The 21,352-nt window shown below is 50.6% G+C and overlaps 3 protein-coding genes across 3 annotated transcripts; 2 read left to right on the top strand and 1 right to left on the bottom strand.

Moving 5' to 3' along the window:
- Window positions 1-2,610: 2,610 nt before the first annotated feature.
- On the top strand, window positions 2,611-6,562 carry N7458_008822 (serine/threonine-protein kinase; the record flags this gene model as incomplete). The annotated part of the gene is made up of 6 exons (XM_056912204.1): window positions 2,611-3,206; window positions 3,268-3,996; window positions 4,053-4,346; window positions 4,388-5,904; window positions 5,956-6,276; window positions 6,327-6,562. The coding sequence occupies 6 exons, from the start codon at window positions 2,611-2,613 to the stop codon at window positions 6,560-6,562; spliced, it is 3,693 nt and encodes a 1,230-aa protein (XP_056761053.1).
- Window positions 6,563-7,344: 782 nt separating this feature from the next.
- On the top strand, window positions 7,345-10,256 carry N7458_008821 (Six-hairpin glycosidase-like protein; the record flags this gene model as incomplete). The annotated part of the gene is made up of 5 exons (XM_056912203.1): window positions 7,345-7,582; window positions 7,657-7,753; window positions 7,816-8,029; window positions 8,084-9,793; window positions 9,873-10,256. The coding sequence occupies 5 exons, from the start codon at window positions 7,345-7,347 to the stop codon at window positions 10,254-10,256; spliced, it is 2,643 nt and encodes an 880-aa protein (XP_056761052.1).
- Window positions 10,257-11,749: 1,493 nt separating this feature from the next.
- On the bottom strand, window positions 11,750-13,165 carry N7458_008820 (Zn(II)2Cys6 transcription factor domain-containing protein; the record flags this gene model as incomplete). The annotated part of the gene is made up of 4 exons (XM_056912202.1): window positions 11,750-12,142; window positions 12,210-12,548; window positions 12,656-12,922; window positions 13,019-13,165. The coding sequence occupies 4 exons, from the start codon at window positions 13,163-13,165 to the stop codon at window positions 11,750-11,752; spliced, it is 1,146 nt and encodes a 381-aa protein (XP_056761051.1).
- Window positions 13,166-21,352: the final 8,187 nt, after the last annotated feature.

Genomic DNA, 21,352 nt, shown 5'->3' with positions numbered 1-21,352 from the left:
GGTTTTAGCCGTACTTTGTACACATATTTCCAAGCGTCGTCCCCAAGCCCGGCAGCTTCAAGTGCTTGTTTGACGTGATTGAATGCGACGTCAACCTCTTCGATGACATTACTTGGTATCGAGCCATCGTCTCGGATTCCCACCTATTATGCGGCGTGAATTCAAAGGCACAACCACGGCATGAGAAAGGGAAACTGCTCAGTAGCAGCTTCACCCGGCCCAGGCCAGTTGTAAAACTTGAATCCTTTATGATGGAGCTTGGATGATGTATATTGGACAACCATATTGGGTAATCAGTGGTGAAGGGCAGGGCTACTCATGGTACGGGGCATAGGAGCTATCTTATACTCAAGCAGTAAGGATAAACTTTTGATTCGCTAGATTACGTGTACGGAAGAAAGGCTGACTAGGCTTCGGAGAGATTGAGGGTGCGTGATGGGTCGTTTCTCGAACCATAAAGTGACTGTTATTTTTCCCGTCCGCCATTGACCTTGGTAGTAGGATCTTGAAGAAATAACGTTATAGGGCACAGAAAGTTAGATTATTTGATGGAAATAATGATTGAGTATATTTTTTATTTACTTCAATACTATTGGAAACCTGGTTTCACAGGAGAATCATTAGTCCCCAAGACCAACTGGGAATCTACATGGAAAATTACCAAGAAAATATAAACGCCCTAGCTTGGGATAATCGAGAATATTTTATAACTTCATAATTCAACAACCAAGACTGAGAATATGGTTTCAAGATATCTTAGTGCTTAATATATTATAGTAAATGCTTTTATTAGATTGAAAAAATGTTTTGAAGGTTTGATAAGTAGCCGATATATATTTGTGTTTGTTGCCGAGAACGTGTTTTTGGTGTTGGAAGTAAATAATTATTTTTGAGATACTTCAGTTAACCTATATGATTCCTCATACTGAGAAATTAAAGTATACTAAATATCAAGCAAAAATCCCTCCTCGTTGTTTGTATACTACAACCTGAAAATTCGCGTTAGAGTATAGTGCTTTGGGGTGGCCAGGTTGGCCAGGAATTACGTTAACATGTCCCTCGTGTACTTCTGACCATACCAGAAAGTCGGTAGCGATTTTGGGCATATACAAGATTTTGGAACTGTCATACAGTGAGATCCTCCGGCCTGATTGATAGCAATTGCCACTAGTCCATCGCTTCATAATATGTTTTCTCGCACTTTAATGTTCCCAGCGTGAAGTCTACAATTTAAAAGGGGACATTCGACCAATGCGCAGAGTCCGAACATAAAAGGTAAGAACTGCCATCCAGACGAAATTGTTTCATTAACAAAATAGTCTCTCTATCAGTCCCTGGATAAAGAAAACGACTCAATGATACTACTGTATGAACTTGTCCAGGGATGGAAATTTGTCAGGTCTTGTTGACAGAACTTTATGGCGTTCGTGGCGCTGGGCGACCAGATGGCGTATGCCACCCTCCATGTTGCCCGAGGTGTCAAAACTTGGACGAAACAAGTGTTTTTGCAGACCCGAAGAAGCAAGATGAGCTCACATTTAGATTCGACAAGGACTGTAGGGAGGTGGAATGTCGATGGTAATGTGGGTTGGCCCCTTGGCGGACGGGACACTGCGATAAACCTGCCCGATAAGCATTTAGTTCCCCCCTACGGTCGACTTGGAATGTATTCTCCTCGGCTGTCTTTCTCCGGTCCAAACAAGAGCTAAAACAGCGATGATTATTATGAGTGACATTGTCTATAGGGTGGTCTTTGGCCGGTGGAGGCATCGTCGATCCGCTGAAATTAGTTTTGCGTAGCTGGTGATGGTGGGGAACAAACGGCTGACGGAGGAGGTAAACATCCAACATGAAGTATACGCCAACTACCATGTCAATCCCCTCAAACACCACCCCAGTTGGATATGACTATATACCAGATAGGTATTAAACCGAGAAAAAAATTATATGGGCGCAGATTTGACTGAAATAGGTCATTTGAAAGGAAAAGTAGAGTTGGGAAAGCAAGCAGCCCGAGACTGGTGAATTTGGGGCATTCCATCTCGATCAGACGGTATCTCCTCTTTTCTCCATTCCACAACAGTCGTGCTGAGGCATGCCACGACCACACAACCCCCCAAACTCCCCTTGACCTCTTCTCTTTTGATTCCGTCACCCTGAGAAACACTGACTGCTTACCTGACTTTCTCACCTTCGTGTCGACTGCCCTCATCGTATCGGGCCATCAACCTGCCCCGACTACTGCCTTTGGTTTCGCCGACTAAACTTTACCATGTTGTGTTAGCCAGTCATCCCGTCACTCATTACTGTTTTCCCAGAGACTGCTGGAGTCGTTCATTACCCCCTCTCTTAATCTTGCCTTTTGAACCACGCTCCAAGCGAGTGTTTGCTTTCACTATTCTAAACCTCATCGGGTGCGTCTTGTTTACCATGGAAGGCGCGAACGCGATACGCGAACTTGAGGCTAACAGAGTATAGTTCAACCATCCCCCAAACAACAACAGCCCCATCCCAAAACAACAACAACAACCACAACAACCACAACAACAACAACAACAACCCAACATTGATGTGCCTGGTGTACAATATCTCACATCACCTTTGAGAGCAATGGACCAGGCCATGTCGGATCAGTCCGACTCTCATCGCAGGCGTCAGCCATTGACTGACGCTTCCAGCCGAATTAACCACGCCAAAGTCGCCAATTTCGAGACCCCTCGTGTGTATGTTGAGAACCTGGACCACCTCAAAACACCGGACCGTATGTCCGTCGTCACGATCTCGACTCCCCGAGACAACAAAGAGAACCGACGACGTTCGGTAGCTACAGATTTCCAGTCCGAATCCGCCCGGAACTCGGTGGTATCTGCTACATCGATTCTATCCAACAAGGGCAAGAGAAAGACCCATGTCGGACCATGGCAATTAGGGCGTACCTTGGGCAAAGGGGCTACCGGACGCGTGAGACTTGCCAAGCATGCATTAACTGGACAGACTGCTGCTATCAAAATCGTCTCCAAGAAGTCTGCAGCCATGGTGCAGAGCGAAAGTATTGCGGCAATGGACCGAACTGCGAGCACATTCACAGGTGTCTCAAATACACGACAGATGCCTTGTGGTATTGAACGGGAAGTGGTTATCATGAAATTGATTGAACATCCCAATGTAATCAGCTTGTACGATGTGTGGGAGAATCGTGGAGAGCTGTGTGTACCCCCTTTTGAGATACCGTGATCTTCTTCAAACCTAAATACTAATTGATTCCAGGTATCTTGTTCTAGAGTACGTGGAGGGTGGCGAGCTTTTCGATTATGTCTCCAACAATGGACCTCTACCGGAAGAAGAGGCTGTGCGTCTGTTCCGCCAAATCATCGCTGGACTTGGCTACTGCCATCGATTCAATATCTGCCACCGTGACTTGAAGCCCGAGAATATTCTCCTAGATGGAAACCACAACGTCAAGCTCGCCGATTTCGGTATGGCTGCGCTTCAGCCGGCGGGACACTGGCTGAATACCTCTTGCGGGAGTCCACATTACGCAGCACCAGAGATTATCTACGGACGCAAATATCGTGGTGACAGGGCTGATATGTGGAGCTGTGGAATCATTCTGTACGCACTCCTGACTGGTTATCTTCCATTCGATGGTGGTGACCTGCCAAAGACGCTCCGCCTGGTCAAGAAGGGTGACTATATGATTCCTCCCGAGCTGAGCGACGAGGCTGCCAATCTTATCCAGCGGATTCTACAGAAGCGACCGGAGGACCGCATCACGATGCAAGCAATTTGGCTGCACCCACTACTCACCAAGTATGAGAAGCTTCACAATGCGATGGCTGACTACTACATTGGGCCCCCTCCTCCATTGTCCATCAAGGATTGTGGAGCTCCGGTAACTTCTCGTCAAGAGGTGGACTTGGACATTTTACGGAACCTCCAGACATTGTGGCATGACGTAAAGCCTGATATATTGACTGAACGACTGATGTCTCTTGAGTAAGTTATTCCAGTTCATTTTTCAGTGTTTCATCCAATATTCACAGCAGCCGCAGGCCAACTCATGAGCGGATGTTCTACAATGCTCTGGTGAAATTCCGAGATGAGCAGCTCGAAAATTATCAAGGACAACCATTGGAGTACTCAGCCAGTGATTACCACCACATCTCCCGGCCTGGAGACTGGGTCCGTCGGGGACGGAGTTCGTCTAAGAAGCGATCTCAGATCTCCCTGGTCAAGGATCTTCACAGTCGCATGAGCTCAGCTAGAGAGTCCAAGTCCAGTGCAAGTATTGAGAGCTACGATCCTTACAGATCACCGAAAGTTAGAACTCCGGCGAAGGAGGTGCAGTACGCACATATCACGATCCACAAAGCCCCCGTCGTCCCAGAGCAAGGACAAGTCACTCCGACTGCGAAGCCTCCCCCTCCATCGTCGAGGAGGAAGAGCCAGAGGACACCCAGGATGTGGCGCCCTCGCCCTTCACTGTTCTCCAAAAGCGCAAGCATAAACCTAGCTCGATGAAGTCTTTCCAATTGTCCAGAGTGCCACATTCTAGCTCGCGATATCCTGGTCTGTCCACCCGCTCCACCAGCTATAGGCGCAATGTTTTATTCCACCACGTTCGCAATCGCTCGCCGGGATCTACCAAGCCAAAGCGGAGAAGAACCGGCGCCAACCAGTACTCTGATCTCAAGCGTTCTCCCAGTGCAGCCAGCCTGCAAATGATGGGAGATGGGTTCGCTGTGCCTGACATTCCGAGCAGCCCTCCTCTGCCAGCCCAGCCGACTGTTGTCCGACCTAGCGGTGCTAAGGCTAAGACCCTAAAGAGCGAGAGGAAGGGTTACCGGTCCGACATTATCTGGTCGGAAGATGCTCGCAAGGTATCCAATGAGCTCAGCAAGATTTGTGAGGAAGCATTTAATGGTAGCTCTTTTACTACAATGCGTGTTTCCAGTTCCGCAACAGGATATGAAACGCCAGCAACCCCAGTGTCAGTTTCAAGTCCAGAGCAACAATCAACGACTCCAGCGACGCAAGCCTTGGCACCTCCGAAGGAAACACCCAATGAATCGGGTCGAGCCTACAGCATCCAAGAGCTTACCGAGACTCGTCGGAAACTGGTCGAACACAGCAAAGGTCATAGTGACAATATCCCGGTATACTTGTCTGGAGTCATTGGTCACCTCGACCGTTTGATTAAAGAGGACCAGGATCCATCGCGGCGCAAGATGGAGGAAAGCACATCGACGCTCGTGGATCCTTTTAATGGGGGAACCGAAGACATGTCTCTGCCTGTGATTAACGAAGAATTCGCAAGCCCTGTCCGGGCTCCTAGCCAATACAGTCCCATGCCGAAGCTGCAGAAGAAGCCACAAGTCGCTACAGCGCACCGTGCCAATGACGCCAAAGCGACTATCAGAATGGTCCCCCACAGCTCATTGAGATCGCTTGAAGAAGTCAAGCCACTGATGATTCGCAAGAAAATTCAGATTAGTGATTCCGACGCTATCAATAGCGATTCCGCAGAGGCTACTCGGAACTTCTCCCAGAGTTCCCGCCAAAGTCGCCCTCTTGGTGGGCTGGATCCAATTGAGGAAGTCCCGGTCTCCCCGAAGAGAACAACTGATGGTAAAAAGTGGTCGTGGTTCAAACACCGCTCGCAGGTCCCTGACAACCCGCCCTCTCTGCCGCCCAAGGATATCAAGCCCGTCAATCCGGGTAGTGGGACAGTGATCGTTAATCCCCCGCAGGACCTGTCTCAACCAGATGCTCCATTACCGATCAGGGTTCCCGATGAGCATAAGGTGATGACTCGCAAGTCATCTATGGAACGCTTCGGCGGCGGCTTCCTGAAGAAGCTTATGCCGAAGAAGTCCCACAGGTCCCTGTCCCAACCTGAGACGGGTATGTTCAGCTGCATCCCATACAGGCACATGATGCTGACAGGCTATGAAGACATTGAGAAGCCCCGGCCCAAGGATATTCGAAATTCCGCAATGCTCTGCAACGGACTCCCGGACACAGAGAGCTCCTTCGACTCAGCTAACGCCAACAATCCTCCACGAAACAAGCGTCTCTCGCTCGCCAGTCAAAACTGGTTCGCCCGTGTGTTCCAGATAAAGCCAGCTTCTCGAGTGATTGCTTTGAATACGTCCAAAGTGAAGGGCCGTAAGGAGGTCTACAAAATGCTGCGTGAGTGGAAGGAGTATGGTATGGAGAATGTATACATGGACAAGAGCAACAGTGTTGTCCATGGTCAAGTCAGCGAAGTGAACTGTAAGTTCTGATCCCTTATTTAAGATTGTGCAATGCTGACGAAACGCTAGTCCTCCGTCTCCGGGAGGTTGAATTCATCGCAGAGTTCTACACTGTGCTCGAACATGGCCGCCAATCCAACTTGAGCCTTGTCCGGTTCAAACAGCAACGCGGAGCCGCTTCTTCCTTCAACAAGGTCGTCGACACTGTCTACATGATGATGAAGAGCCGCGGCATGGTAGTCGAGGATCCTGTTCGCGCAAAAAGGATGGCTCGCGTTCTGGACACTGTTCCCAACTCACCTTGACCCTCAGATTTGTCAGATCTTACTGTCTTTCTCTACCTTAACTTGCCAGTTTTTTAGTCACTCATCTAGCATTGCTGCGTTCCAGCCCTGCAAAAGCTTCCATCGCATTTCTCGTTTTATTGTCGATTCTCACATCCAAATACTCACACTCGCTTCCGTCTCATTACACAACATACCATTCTCCCCGCCGAGCCTGGTCTTGCTCGGCCTGTCAGTGTCTTTCTTTTAAACCGCTGCTCTTACTTTCCTTGATCTCTCTTTGTCTATCTGATTGTCCTGTTGTTGATTCTCGATTTCCCGCATTCTTTCTGAAAACCACATAACCACTTCCATTCATCTCGTGTCGTCAACTTCACCATTGCCCGTTTCCTCCCTTCCATTTGCGTCTCACAACTTCCACCGGTCCCATCTAATCATACTCCCCATCTAATTCCTAATCGCAGCGTCCGTTACTAGACCAGCTTGGTTGAGTGGTACTTTCCAGTCTTGAAATACACTGGACTGAAAAGGAGTGGAAGCGATGAGTCTATGTAGTTAGTGAACCTAGTCAATTCAATTCTCGTTTCAATGGCTGCTCGGCATTTGCCTAAACTCACTCCCCCGTAAACTCACCCCAGTTGCCCCTGATAGTGTGGATCCTTGGTTAAACGTCGGCAAAACCTCGCGCCCACTTTGTCTGTGGGGAAGCTACACCCCGCTGCCCACATTTCCGAATTGCTCCATAAAAGAGCTGTAGCTCACTCAATTCGGAGGAAATTTGTGTACGTACAAGTTCATTCGTGATGAGGGTTGGAATTGAGCTTGCTTCGTGGCTCTCCTTGGGCGTTGGTGCCTTGGGAGCAGCGCAAAGTAACGTTCCCTGGCCAGCAATTCCGAAACCTCAAAGCGTCGCATCTACCAACGGTCCAGTATATGTTTATCCCAGTTCCGTTAGGAAGGGATTGAGCAGTGGTTTTGCCAATAATAGTGCGAATAGTGATAGTGCGTTGGTTTTCCAGAGCATTGGAGACACTTATACCCGTAAGTATCTACAGAGTCTTGTTGAAGATTGGTTTTTGCTCTATTGTGTGATGAAACTCTAATCTTCGGAGCAGTGGACTACGGAAGCGATGTAGCTGGAAAACCGATTTTCCACATTCAAGTTGCCGAAGGCAATCCTCAGATTGAGGTCAAGTACACCGAAGCTTTCCCGTAAGTTGTATACTGTAATCTTTATTTGTCCTGGGTTCCTTGTTAACAGATGATGTCGACAGAGGTCTTTTGAAGGCCGAAGGAGACGGTCCATTTGCATTTGCAAACGCTTTGGGTGCTACTTTTCGAGTCGAGACTTTCAATATTACCAAGACTGGAGATCTATCCGGTTATTTCATTCAGGGATCCCAGCGGTGGCAGTCGATCAAGTTGATCAGCGGGAAGAAGTTGGTTATTCAACGTGCTGGATTTGTTTCTTCCGTTGACCAGAGCCCGGTATGTCACCAACCTAGAGCAATTTCTATGAAGCTATACTAATTTACCTAAAAGCTGAGCTCCATGCCCGGATATTTCGCGTCTAGCAACTCGACCTACACTTATATTTGGGCGCTGGGTCCCCGCACCCAGCAACTGGTCTGCTTTCCACCCGAATCTCAAACTTCTACTTGGGAGATCACTTCAAATGGCGCATATATACGTGGGCAGAAGCCTGCTACTACTGCTCGTGTCGTCAATTTGAGCAACTACACCCTGTCATTCGAGACGATGATTGACCGTGGCGGTACTGGTTGGCGTGTTGACACGGAGATTGATGCGATTCAAGCTACTGGGCCTATCTGTAAGTATACCAGTAACCCACACACGACAGGTCATATAACTAATCCTCTCATACTAGTCGTCCTCACAAGTGAATACCCAACGGGCTCCTTTGCAAACATCGACAAGACCCTCCTCCCACCAAACACCCTAGTCCTCGGCCGTGGCTGGTCTCTGCAAAACCAAACAAGTCTACCCGGCTACGTCCTGGACAAATTCCCCCTCAAGTTCAACGTGACTGAGAAAACATGGCACACCATTCGCACCGAGTCCCCCGGTGATGACACTTACACGGTTTACCTGGACGACCGGCTCATCGCCCACTTCAATATCAGCTCGTATGGCATCAGTGATCCGAACCCTTATATCCCCGGCGGTATTTACACGAGTTTCGCCTTTGGTCCCTGGCAAGACCAAGCAGCCTACGTGCGGAACGTAAACGTCACACTCAGCACGGGCGAAAACGTATACAGCAACGCCATGACATCGGAAGACGTTCTCGTCGAGTACGGAGTTCAATCAAACACCCAATACGTCTGCTCTGACTCCGGCAAACGTGATCGCTTCTCATGGCTAGGTGACCGGCTTATCTCCGCTCGCACCGTCATGGTTGGCTCCCACCAGGGTGAATACGTCTGGGGACCGGCCGAGGAAGCTTTCTCTCGGCAAGTTGGCTCGGGCCAAATCCCTATTAACACGCTATTCAGTCCGCTGGATGCGGAGGGGTCTTTAATTCGGACGACGAATGTGGACCCGCTAATTGTGGATTACGATTTCGATTTTATGCAGGTCATTTATGATTATTGGGTTCGTTCCGGCAATGATACGTTCCTGGAAAAGGCTTGGCCGCGGATGGTCATGGCTACGAGCTATGCGCTGTCGAGGTCTTTGGATCAGAAGACCCAGTTGTTTGGTGCGCCGTATGGTAGTACTGGAACGCCGTTGTCCGGAGAGAAGGGACAGGCGCTTGGTCCTGCTAATACGGTCTCCATGATCATTGGCCTGGAGCGAATGGCGGAAATGGCACGCTTCATCGGCGATAATGCTGCTGCGGCGTTTTACCAGACGCAGGCACAGCTTTCGCGAACTGCTATCGATTCTCTCCTCTGGAATGAGACTGCTGGGTACTATGCCGCGACGCTGGGCGGTACCGGATATGATCTTATGGACATCGCGCAGGTCCTGTTGGCTGGTATCGGCAGTGAGCAACGGCAGGCGAGCTTTGTAGAGAAGCTGTCCGCTCTGCGGGTTCAGGCTGGGTATATCAATGGCACGCGCTTCTTTGATACACCCGGCATCGTGGACGTGTACTATATGAGCTTCTTGCTGGAGGGTCTCGCGTTGACGAATCGTACTGCCTTGGCACAGGATTTGTTGGATGCCACGTGGGCGCCCATGGTGAACCGCGATCGCAATTACACTGGTGGATACTGGGAGTACATCGTAAGTAGCTTCTCCCCCTTCTTGTCTTCTCATCATGTTTCATGAGGGGAAGTGATCACCTAACATCCCATCGCAACAGAGCACCGACGGCACATACCCCGGTCTGGATCTCTTCACCGGCATGAGCCATTTCTGGGGCAGTTATCCCACCGTCTTCCTCAGCGAATACGCTCTGGGCCTTCGACCCACAAAGCCCGGTTACAGCACCTACCTATTCGCCCCCCTGCCCGGCTTCAAGACCGAATGGGTGCACGGCCGCGTGCCCACACCTGCTGGACTGATCTACGCTGCGTGGGGATACAACAAGCAAGGCAAGATCGTGATGGAAATCACGCCACCAGCCGGGCTTCAAGGAACGCTTGTTCCTCCATTCGCGGGGAGTTACTCGGTAGGAAACCAACAGGGGCAGTCGGGTAATCATATCATTGCAGGGGGTGCGACGGTGATCATTGTTCAGGAATAGAGAGCAGGTGGAGACTTTGCTCTGTCGAGCTAGGTACCTAAAATAGCTAATCCAGGTACTTTTTTAGAGCACCCGAATTGCGGAGGAACTATTGTAGCCCTAAAAGGGCCCGCTCATCCACCCTTCGGCAACCCGATTAACCTTAAGTGAATGTCAACCTCACCCAACCCATTTTGGGATGGCCATTGAAAAATGAAGCATCCTGACCTAACCCAACAGGATGAACGAGTCCAGTCTCATACGATAGCCTGTAGTCGACAGACGTACAGAAAAGAACATAATCATCCAGATAACCGCATTACACGATTTGACACCATCGTATTCAATCGATATAAGGCGCTTAACCGACAAAAAAAAAGATAGCATGAAACATCAGAGCATATAAAACGCACGCAGAGATAAAAAATTCATAAAAAGAGTGATCAGACAGCCTCCCAGTGATAAAAGACAAAAAACCAAACCAAAACCAAAGGCAACGCAAAAACATCCAAAAAAGGTTCACACAGCCGACCATCTTTTGTCGCAAGCAGGGGACCACCAACACGCAAAAAAAAAAAAACAGATTGCCTTCCCTGATGGATAATATAGACGTACGAGAAAGCAGAGCAATGGAACGCGGAATGAGAAAAAAAAAAGCCGAACCGAAACGCAGAACGTGCAAAAGTAATAAAATAGCCGCCCGAAATTTGTGACAAGTGAAAAATATTGTTGTTGCCGCCCGTTGATAATGTATTCACAGAATCGAGTTGTGGTGTGTATAGGGTGTTCGTCGAGTGTATCAGACCCGAATCCTGCCTGTACCTCGGGAATCGAAGCTGGAACCCAAAAGATCTTGATACTGCAAAATTCAGGCAGATCTTTCGGCGGTCATGCAGCTGGTCGTTCAATATTCGAGCCCTCCTCCACGATTTAATTCAAAGAATCGAAATGTATAACAATAAAATGTCGTATACCGATCTCCAGGGCCTCGCGGCCTAGCCTTCTCGGTGTATAACGTCATGCGGCTCGTAAAGCTCGTGGGTCCGCGTTTTCTTTCGTGCCTTCGTGGTCGCATCGATGCAACCCAGTAAGATTGGTCGTCGTCCATTTTTCGCCCATCTCACATTTCCGTCTGGTTGCGCTCCAAACGTACCCCAAGAGATTTCCCTCTCATTCCCAATGACTTCCAATGATCGAGATTGTCGACTGCCCGTGTATAGGCTACCAATAGCCCGCTCCCCCTGCGTTCGTGAGGGCACGTGCGCGTCCGAAGGGATGACAAGAACAAATAATCCAGCTGCGAAAATAGTTGACGGGCCGAGTCCAACCGTGTTGCTCCGATCAGGCCACGCTTAAGTAATGCGCAATTCAACACATGGTAATTCCAACAGTGTGGCCAGCACACGGGTCTCTGACCATTCCTCCGGGTTCCCCGCATTCCTGCCGCGTCCTGCGCGCCGTTCCTCTTAATGAGCTCTTCCCACTCCTCCTGCTAGCGGCCCGGTCGGGTGTATTTAGCGAGGACCACGGCGGTTCAGCTGGTTGAGCATGTCGCTGTCGGTACTGGAACGACCCTGGGAGTCACCGTCCGCGCCGGGGTTCAGCATGTCGCGAACATTGAGGCCACCCCGCTGGGAACCGCCAGGAGTCGAGGTTGGAGGGGGTGTGTGGCCTGCGGGAGGGGCGGCCATTGGGGCATAAGGCGAGCCGTGCGGTGAAGTCGAATGACGTGGCTGCTCGTAGACATAGCCGGCCTGCGGCGAGGTGCGCTGGTCGTGCGGGTGTCCATAGTAGGGGCTCGGGGTGGTGTGGGTCTGGTATCCGGGGGTGGAACTGGCGGGTGTAACTGGAGCTAGATTGGCAGGCTCAGGGTAATCGAAGCCCGTGCCAGAGCCGCGCCGCTGTCTCTGTAAAACCAACAAACCAAAACATTAGATCGGAGTAGCCCGTCATGAAGGGGAATGACTGCCTTACCGGATCCGGCATAGTCGGCGCAAGGGGCGGTGGGGGACCATCAGTGGGGGCTCGGCTATACGGATGGCCGTACATCCCTTGAGGCGGCGGCAGGGTGGTGTCGGGGCCTTGCACGGCCGAGGTAGGGGGTAAAGGCTGCCCATGGGCCCCGTAGAGGATTGTGCCGGGGGGAGGCTGTCCGTTGACATTGTTGCCGGGGCGCATGTGCGGATAGGCGGCGTGCGCAGGGACGAACGCTTGCGCCTGGGAGGAGACAGGCGTGAACATACAGTCTTGATTGAAGCGCGTGCAGTTTGTGCATCGTCCATCTGGGGAGTTCTCGAAGCCCGAGCAGCGAATCTAGATGAGAGCCATCAGTATCAAAGTCGCGGTGCGTGCCCTCGACTTCGAATCGACTTCCGAGGAGGGTTCGGCCAGTGAGACCGAGTCAACCGAACCCGACATACCTTGCGTCGACGACAGTACCGGCAGGCAATAGCAGTTCGCTGGCGTGGAGCAGCTGCATGGTATGGCATAGCCTGTTGTTGCGGTGGAGGCTGCTGGTATGGATCCGGCCGGTAAGCTCCCGGAGGAGGCGGCAGCCGGTAGTCCTGCGGCGCGTGTGGGTGAATGGCAGCCATGTGTGGTGGAGCAGGATATTGCGATGGTGGTGGAGGTGGATAGTATCCTCGATCGTGTTCTGGAGGAGCGGGATAGGACTGCTGGGGAGGATACTAGAAGGGAGAAGGGATAATGAGCTTCCATGACCTCTTACGAGTCTTGGAGAGGAAAAATGAGGTCAGCCCCCTTTTTTGTTCCGAATCACATACCGGATAGTGAGGTTGCTCGTAGGGATAGGCGCGCGAACGATTAGGATCGTCGGCGGTGGGAGGATATTGTGCCTGGCGACTCGGATCTGTATCGGGGGGAGGATATTGACCCCGACGATTGGGGTCTCCGTCGGGATGGCGGGACATTGGGGTGTTTATGAGAAGAAGGAAAGACGAGTGGGAAAGAGGGGCGTAAGATGTAGATGAGATGAGTCAAGCAGGACAGGGATGTGACGTCTGAGTTATTGAAAGGGGGAGGAGGAGGGAGGATAATCACACGGTCGACGCCAGCATAACGCGGTCACGCAGGGGAAAGCAGGACGACGCAGGTCGATCCAATTTGGTCCAACGCAGAACCGCCAAGAAAGGGAAAAAAAAACCAGAATAAAACCAAAAATAAAAGGAGAAGAAAAAAAGCAAGAGGGTGCTACAGGAAGGAAGTGGACAAAAAAAAAGGAAAGAAAAGACTAAGAAAAATAAGGAAAGGAAAGGAAGAGGAAATCGGCCCAAAGAAGAAAAGAGCCAAAAAGAAAAAATTAATAATAATAATAAAAGGACAGAGCCTCGGGGAGGACTATGACGTGAGCAGGCAAGAAGTGGAGAGCGGACGGGGAAACGGAGTATAACACGGATAGTCTTGGAGATGAAGAAAGAAGTACGAAAGTTGTACAGTCAAGAAGGAGGAGGAGAGAGAGAGAGAGAAAGAGAGAGAGAGGAGAAAAGAATCGGAAGAAGAGAAAACGAAAAAGAAAAAATCGAAAAATAAGAGAAGAATGGAAGAACGACAAGATGACCCCACGACCCAAGATAAGACCGGCATTCTGGAAAAGACGAGCAGCCCCCAGTTGGGGTCATGCCAGTACTAAGGACAGTTTATAGTAATAGTATTTAACTATAGTATTCATAGTCGACCTGGTCATACTTGAACCCTTCCTATAACTATCTGACTACTAACGATCATGAGCGTCCATGATCATTCATGAGTTCCATGACTCGACAGAAGCATTTGATGGAACAAAAATAATACTAGCCACTATCAAGTGTACTGTACGGTATGAATCAGGTCTCTCGACCACCGATTCCTTTAGTAACCAAAGATGGACTACAGTACTACCACCAATCCTGCCCTATCCTCCGTCATCTTTGGGGCCAGAAACCAGAAAAAAAAAAGAAAGAAAGAAAGAAAGAAAGAGAAAACAATTAATGAAGACATCCCTGGTCCAATTTTCTGATTGGCACTTCCAGTGAGCATTTTTTTTAGCACAAACGGGGTGGAGCCCGGGCAGGACCCGCGGGCTAAAGCGGCGCCAGTGACCCGTCGACATGGACGGCGGACCCTCCTGGACGCTAAGACGCTAGGGCATCAGCTGAAGTGCTGAACCAGGTAAGCCCCCGTGTGGCCCGCGCCTTGGGCTACCCGTGGGAACTGGAGACTGGAGAGCGGCCTGGTTGGAGGAGTGGGCGTTGCTTGACCCTCTCCTCGTCCCAGGCTCCCAGCCCAAGTAGTCCGAGCGAGTCACTCAGAGAGTGAGCACTAGCCAAAGCCTGAATTGGCTCGACCGGGGTCTTCCCTCATAATGCCCTAGTCGGTAGTTAGACACTCCCTCGTTCTTCGCGTGGATTGAGGGGGTCCTGGTTTTTTCGGGATGTTCTGGGTTACCATAGGGTACCAGCAAACGGCTGCTGCAAAGCCGAGAACGGCGACTGGTGGGCGCATGGGTGGCTAGTGCCCGTCTGCAGAGAAACTTTCTTTTGTGACTGGCCACTGGTTGAGAGTATTTAAATGTCCTTTCGATCATGATGGTGGGGTTGAGAATCTCAAGTCTGGTGAACTCTTGTAAGTGACTGTGTATACCCCCCATCCTGGTAAGTCATTCGTTAACCCCGAACTTGGAACTACCACCGATCCTGTGTGTGGTATATCGGTGCGAAAAGTCCAGCCACTTTTAGCCCCCAACTTCGTGTGGTTCTTCATGGGGGATGTTCAGAAAAAGACTCCATACTTTGCCCTGGTGCATCGATAAGCTTAGCAGTTTTGGGGAAAAGCAAAGAAGTCAAAATCAAAAGAAGAAGCAGAAAAAAGTGGGATAGTGCCAGGCAAAGCTGACATCATCACCGACTCGAGAAGCAAATGAAATTATAAGAGCCCGAGTATCGTACCAGGTGACTCGACATGCAACCGACCAGGGTTTGCATGGATTTAACCCAGCCATGCACGATGTTAAGCGTGGATCATCATGGAAATTCCTCCGTAATCCCTGGTTCAAAAGAGTTGACTGGGCCATGGACGAGCGACGACTCGGACCGTCCTCGCACAACCGCAACCGGCCCCGCGGAACCAGGATTCTCGCCCATGGCGATGGGCGCGGGTCGGGGCGAAATGTCGGTTGTTTTTTTTTGTTGCAACCCAAATCGTAATTTGTTCGTCCTCCAAGGCGCAGTAGACTAGCGGGGAAAGTGTGTCAGAAAGATGACGGGAAGAAGAAACAAGAGCAAAAAAAATAAAAATAAAAAAAAATAAAAAATTTTTTTTTTTTTTTTTTAATAAAAGAAACCAAAATGACAATAAAAAAGAAGCCAGTAGAAAAGAGGTAAAAGAGACCGACCTTTGCACAAAGGATTTTTTTTCCCCTAGGGCGAAATCACAGAAGACAACCTGCTCCCGGCGAGGTACATGAGCGCTACTGCATGTACGGAGGACTTACTATCGAACCTCTTGTTTCCCCCCTCCCCTCCCCCCAAAAAACCCTTTGCAGGTGCCCCGGGAGGCGGTGTGAAGTGGCGATCAGACTTCAGCTGATGAGTGGGGTTCAGCTCTCTCGCCACCATTCCCATACCCGATACGAAAGGTGGTGTCTGGTGACGAGAGCGGAGCCCTTTCCGACGTGCTGACCGGAGGGTGGTGGAGTCGCTAAGTTTCCAGGGCCAGAGGACTGGAACCGGAAAGCCCATCATGAGCCATGGTAACCTGCATTAGCGTGCGAATCGACCGCTGACATGGGGCTGGTTCCCTGAAGAGAGCCACAGCCACGTTTGTATACGGGGAGGAGGACTGTTGTCCCTTCACCACCGCCATATCCCACTGTCTGTCGGGTATGGTGTCCATGACTCGATCGCAAGTCGATACGCGGGATGAGTTCGAATGGTTGAAACAAATAGTGAAAAAAAAAAAAAAAAAAAAAAAAAAAAAAAATCGGGGAAAAAACAAGGATTGGCAGGGAGTTGATGGGTAACCAAGGAAAGCACCAAGCAAGCCCCCTCCCTCCACGGATGAGAAAGGAGAGTATGGAAGTTTGATTGGGCCCCAGACAAGACACCTGATACCAAATTGGCATTATGAATCAATTTCATCCCGTCCGTGTGCTCCTTCTGCTTTGCCGGGTGAAACATCCTGGTCAGCTAGAGCCTAGCAGCCTCGCAAGCTAGCATGGTAGTGCAAAGCGAGGCGAACTTTTGCGGCCTGTGTGGTCGGGGTACTTGTCCCACGGGCCGCTCCGGCCTTCCCGCCGATCTTATGCATGTGTGTGCCATCTGGAAAAGACCTCGGGCGCCTTGTCAAGCGTGCAGGACCAAATCTGGTGATTGGCGTCCCCCATTCCCGCCTTTTCCATGAACCACTACCCATTTCGGGAGGAGCATGACTGGCCACTTTCTGGGCTGTTGTAGTTGTCGCAAACGTAGAAATAGTGATGGTCATGGACGTGGTAATAGCCATAGTCATAGCAACCTTGCTATACCACCAGGTACACCACAGACTGCCTCTGTACTACTGTACTAGTGTCCATAGTCCAGTAACAGGCCTGCTGGGGTCTGCTGGGGTCTGCCTTGATCTGGCGCCCTCTTGCCACGTTTTTTGCCTGGGAGGGGCCTTTTGTTCAGGCGGACAGGACCCAATCGGCTCGTGCATTGCCGTCCGCGTCTTTCCGCGTTACCGCACTCCACTCGTTTCTGGCGTGGCCTGTTCGACTTTGTCGTTAGCGTACCAAGCTCCGTACGAGTCTAAGGGATTATACTCCACACCCGAACCAGAGCCGCTGGCCACTCGATGCGGTCTGTCCTGGGGACGCGCTAGTCGATTTGGTCCCAGAGGGACTGAGCGCAGACTTGGGGACCCAACCGCCGCCCGACCGGTCGCAAAAGTCGCAGGTCGCAGGCTGCGACGATGATTCTTCCTTGCGCCCCCCCTTCCTTTTTCTCTCCACCTTGTCGGATGTCATGATTTTTTTTTCGGTGTTTTCTGGCTAATAATGAGGGTTGGGAAGAAAAATCTCCCCGTTCTTCGTTTCGGCCCCTCCGGTCGCCCCTCTTTTTCCATTATCCACACGGGAGCGCGTCTATCAACAGGAGATGGAGCCCGTCGGGCACTAATAGACGCTGCCATGCGCTACCCGCATGGCTGAACGGTCACGGGAACAGAATCAGGCCTATGAGAATGCAGACCGGCCGTCTTTGTCCTCGAGGATCTGACGTGGCCGAAACGAGAGGCGTGCAGTGTCTGGTGAGGTGAGCATTCGATGTGCGAATGGGCGGTAGCTTGGTCCTTGCTGCGAGTGTGTGCGAGGCAGTGCTAGCCTGCTAGGCATGGTCGTGTGATGATAGCCTTGTCCCCAAGGCCCTCCAGTCTTCTTGCAGGGAATGAACTGGCGGTGACACACCGTTGCGATTCCAACTTTGTTCGGAGTGAAAGCCTGGATTGTGTCGTACAGGGCGGGACGATCACATAGCATTTTCTTTTTCTTGCTGCTGGTTGCCGGCGCATGAGCGATCTGACGGGGTTCGATTCGTGCTCTGCCTGGGCATCCATGCTCCCTGCGATGCCTCGTTTTACAGTGTGCGTCGGGGGATTCGATGAGAGGTGATGGAAGGAATGTGACGGAGGTGCATGATGCAGTTGACACGCAGGAGGTTCGAGTCAGGAGGTGTGTGATCATCGAGGAGAGTGCGTTGTCGTCGTTGAAGTTGTTCCTATCGCCGTCGACGCCATCCCAGCACGTGGTCCTCCCAATGGCCACCCCAAGACTAAATAGGCAGAGACACCGGACATTTGTACGTAGATAGAAAGCCCAACAACAGGATGCCCAAGACTTGGGCCCAATGCATCAAACGTCATGTCGTCTCGGTTACCCGGCAATGTCATCTGACTGCCTGCATTGTGTGCAGATTCGATGCATCGACACTAGGCGAGGCACATTCAAGGATCATTCTCTTGTACAACCAACTCCTCGCTGCATTACTAGACAATAGAATCTAACATCATAATCACAATCTGGTTCACCCATCACCTTTGAGATGGCTACGCTACTATATCCGCCAGTGCGATATGGCTTGCTCTCAGACGGTAATTTTCAGAGGCACAAAGATCTGTAGTATCCATGTTCAACTATGAATTGATCTATCGACTTGTTTGTTGGCTTGTATACTAGGCGTTCTTGCCCCAGCAAGTGTTGACATGCCTTGCTAGAGGTTCGTTCGGCTCACGTTCAAGCTCACGTCGGTCAAGTCCACAACCGGTATACAAGAAGCGCTCATAACGACTTAAGGGACGAGCCTAGCAGAAGTCCCAGCATCTGTACTAAGCAGGCCTTGGTCAGAGGGCCTTCCCGACTGCTGGCTATGGCTAATATGGTCTTTCTGCTGTTCCCAGATGACTAGCTACCAAACTACACAAGGATTCTATGGTATCCCCGTCACGCAATGCATCAAGAATGTCCGCTGCTCACAGTGCTCTTTTCCCACTAACTCAAATTCGCGATTTTCATGAGGGATGGCCTACCAGAGCGATTCGACGACTAGCACTTTCCACAACAACCTGTCAATCAAGACGGGGTCGCGATTAAATCAAATCACCATTTGCCATTTACACTCTGCAGAGCCTTGGTCCACATTTTCACCACGTTTTGCGGGAAGCCAATATTTGTGACCCTGGGTAATTAACCAAAGATTAATATTACTACTAGTAAGATGATTACACCGATTCTCCGACAGTTTTCTGGTCCTCAGCTTACCTTTTAGCCACCAGAAAAACAATTGCTCCCGTCTGCATGCCGCAACAAGCCCGACTACGGAGTACAGTCATCAAGACTGTTCTCTCGGGATGTAATCCAAATTCCAAACACAACGCCTCCTCATAATCACCACAATAACAGCCACCGTCCCAACTTTCCTCTCTCATCGACCCATTGACCCACCAACTTCGGGGAATACAAGTACACACAAATCCCCCAGCCACGTGCTCAACCCGCAATTGTCTCGGGCGACTTCCATAAACAACCACACAAACAATGGAAATGACATGACACCAGGACCCTAGGGCAAGGTCTATCTCGTACTAGTCTGTTAATCTCCTAGTTTCCGCCCTGCCATGCGCCTTTATCCAAACAATGGGGTTCAAGTTCCCGCTCCTCCTCGACCCGTCCGGATCACAGAGAGGCACTGAACCAAACGCTGCCTCCGTTTGGAACGCTGGATCCTTCGGACCGCTTTTTTCCAGAGCAGGAAGGTGCTCGGGTTGGATTTGTTTGGAAGAGCCTTCTAGCGTACCATAACGGAAGACGGAGAATGAAGCATAAAGTAGGGACGAGTATAGTATATACTACGGAGTACTGTACTGCTCATCCTCCTTCCGCGGGATCCCACCGGAACTGTAAACCAAAGGACTTCACTGAGCCACAGAACCCAATGGAAAAGAGGAGTCTACACGTTGTAGAACTGCTTGTGGAAGGGCGGCGGAGTCCCGCCCCGACCCAATCCAATCCACTTGCGTCCGATGGAGTCGCCCAAGGTTTTGCCTAGCGGGCGAGCCCGACAACGGGCCGAACGCAGCCGCTGCGGGCGCTTGCGGTGGCGATTCATACTTATGGACGGAGGACTGGGTACAGTACTCCTTTTTCATAAGGCTTTGGTCTCCGATAGAGCATAATTTGTTGACAATGTGGATAGCATGTTGACTGTGTGGGTTATCGATGATAGCGCGTATAGAGAACGTAATAGTTATACGGGCTTATGGTTGCATCTACAGATTAAACTCTATGAAGTACAGTATGCATGCATGATGGCTGTGCTCGATGGATGCCGTGAGAAATTTTTACTTTCTTTCTATCCACATTCCCTTGCTGTTCTTATTCTTTCTGGGTGGGCTGCAGAATTGTGGTCCCGAGATGGGTCTCTGTTGGGTGTATGGGTTTCTCGTTGTGCTGGGCTCCCGGATGGACAGAAAACATGGCACAGTAGTTACACCACTACCTACTATTTAGTCAATACGCTACTTCAAATCTTCATTGCTTTCTTCGGCTGAGAATGTGCTTGCTTCTTATAGAACGTTTAGCGGTGAAGTGCGATTAATGCTAGACAAAGTTCCTAGCTCTGCGCCATTACCCTGCGGTATCACGGTAGGGCCGAACCGAGAGGGTATGACCGCGGATGCGGATGATGTGGAGGGGACATGGTCAAAGATTCAGAGCGAATTAGTGCGGGCAAGGATCGAACAACTATTTATGAATTGATCGGGGGATTTACTCGAATGACGGGCTTTGATTTGGTCGATTCAACCTCGCTGACCATGCAGCTAGGGATGCAATGGACATGCAGCGCAGTGACACTTCATTGTCTCATTGTCAGGGTTGTCAGACAAGATCCCTAGAGCGGCCGAGTGCAGGCTTGGGGCTGGGAGTGCTGCGGGCTGTTTGCAATGGCTAGTGGGCGGCACGCCTCTCCGAGTCTTTACCGCGATGCGGAGGTTTAGTAGTGAGAAATGGAGATGTACACCAAGATTAAAGAGATGAAATTTGAGAGAATGTGCAAATCAATATCAAACACTGGAATGTGCAAAGAAAATCAGATAGCATACATCACCCGCTTCAAAGACCCCACTCCTCGATCTTGCTGTGCTAAATGGCGAGATTCTCCCAACAATTGATCTTCAACCACCAAAGGAAAACGGATCAAAACCACGCTACTGATCAGGCATCACCACACTGTTGAGATACGTCACCTATGTCGAGCGAGAAGCGGTCAGCAAGGGAACACAAGACACGAAAGAGCTGCAGTGACTCCTCCCCCTCTGGCGCACTCAAAGTGTGACGGCTGTATTGTCCGTCGCCCATCTTGCGACGCTGATTCGGTGTTAGGCCAACAGGGACGGCCAGCCGGGACCAAGTGGCTAGCTCAGAAAGGAAATGGGCTAGTCAAATGGGGGGCAAAATCGGCCGGGGGAGTGGGCTAGGCGCCAGGGCAAGGCATAGGCCAGGCCGACAGGGCAGAGCAGATCGATCACTCTGGCCTTGTGTGCCTAGGTAGTAGTACCTCCATAGAGATGGTCGTACAAAAGGACAAAGT

This window comes from Penicillium daleae (assembly GCF_028827525.1).
Source record: "Penicillium daleae strain IBT 16125 chromosome Unknown utg000008l_segment0_segment0, whole genome shotgun sequence".
NCBI classification, from domain to species: Eukaryota; Fungi; Ascomycota; class Eurotiomycetes; order Eurotiales; family Aspergillaceae; genus Penicillium; species Penicillium daleae.
Note: the sequence above shows the minus strand (reverse complement) of the source record. Positions and strands in the feature narration are given on the sequence as shown.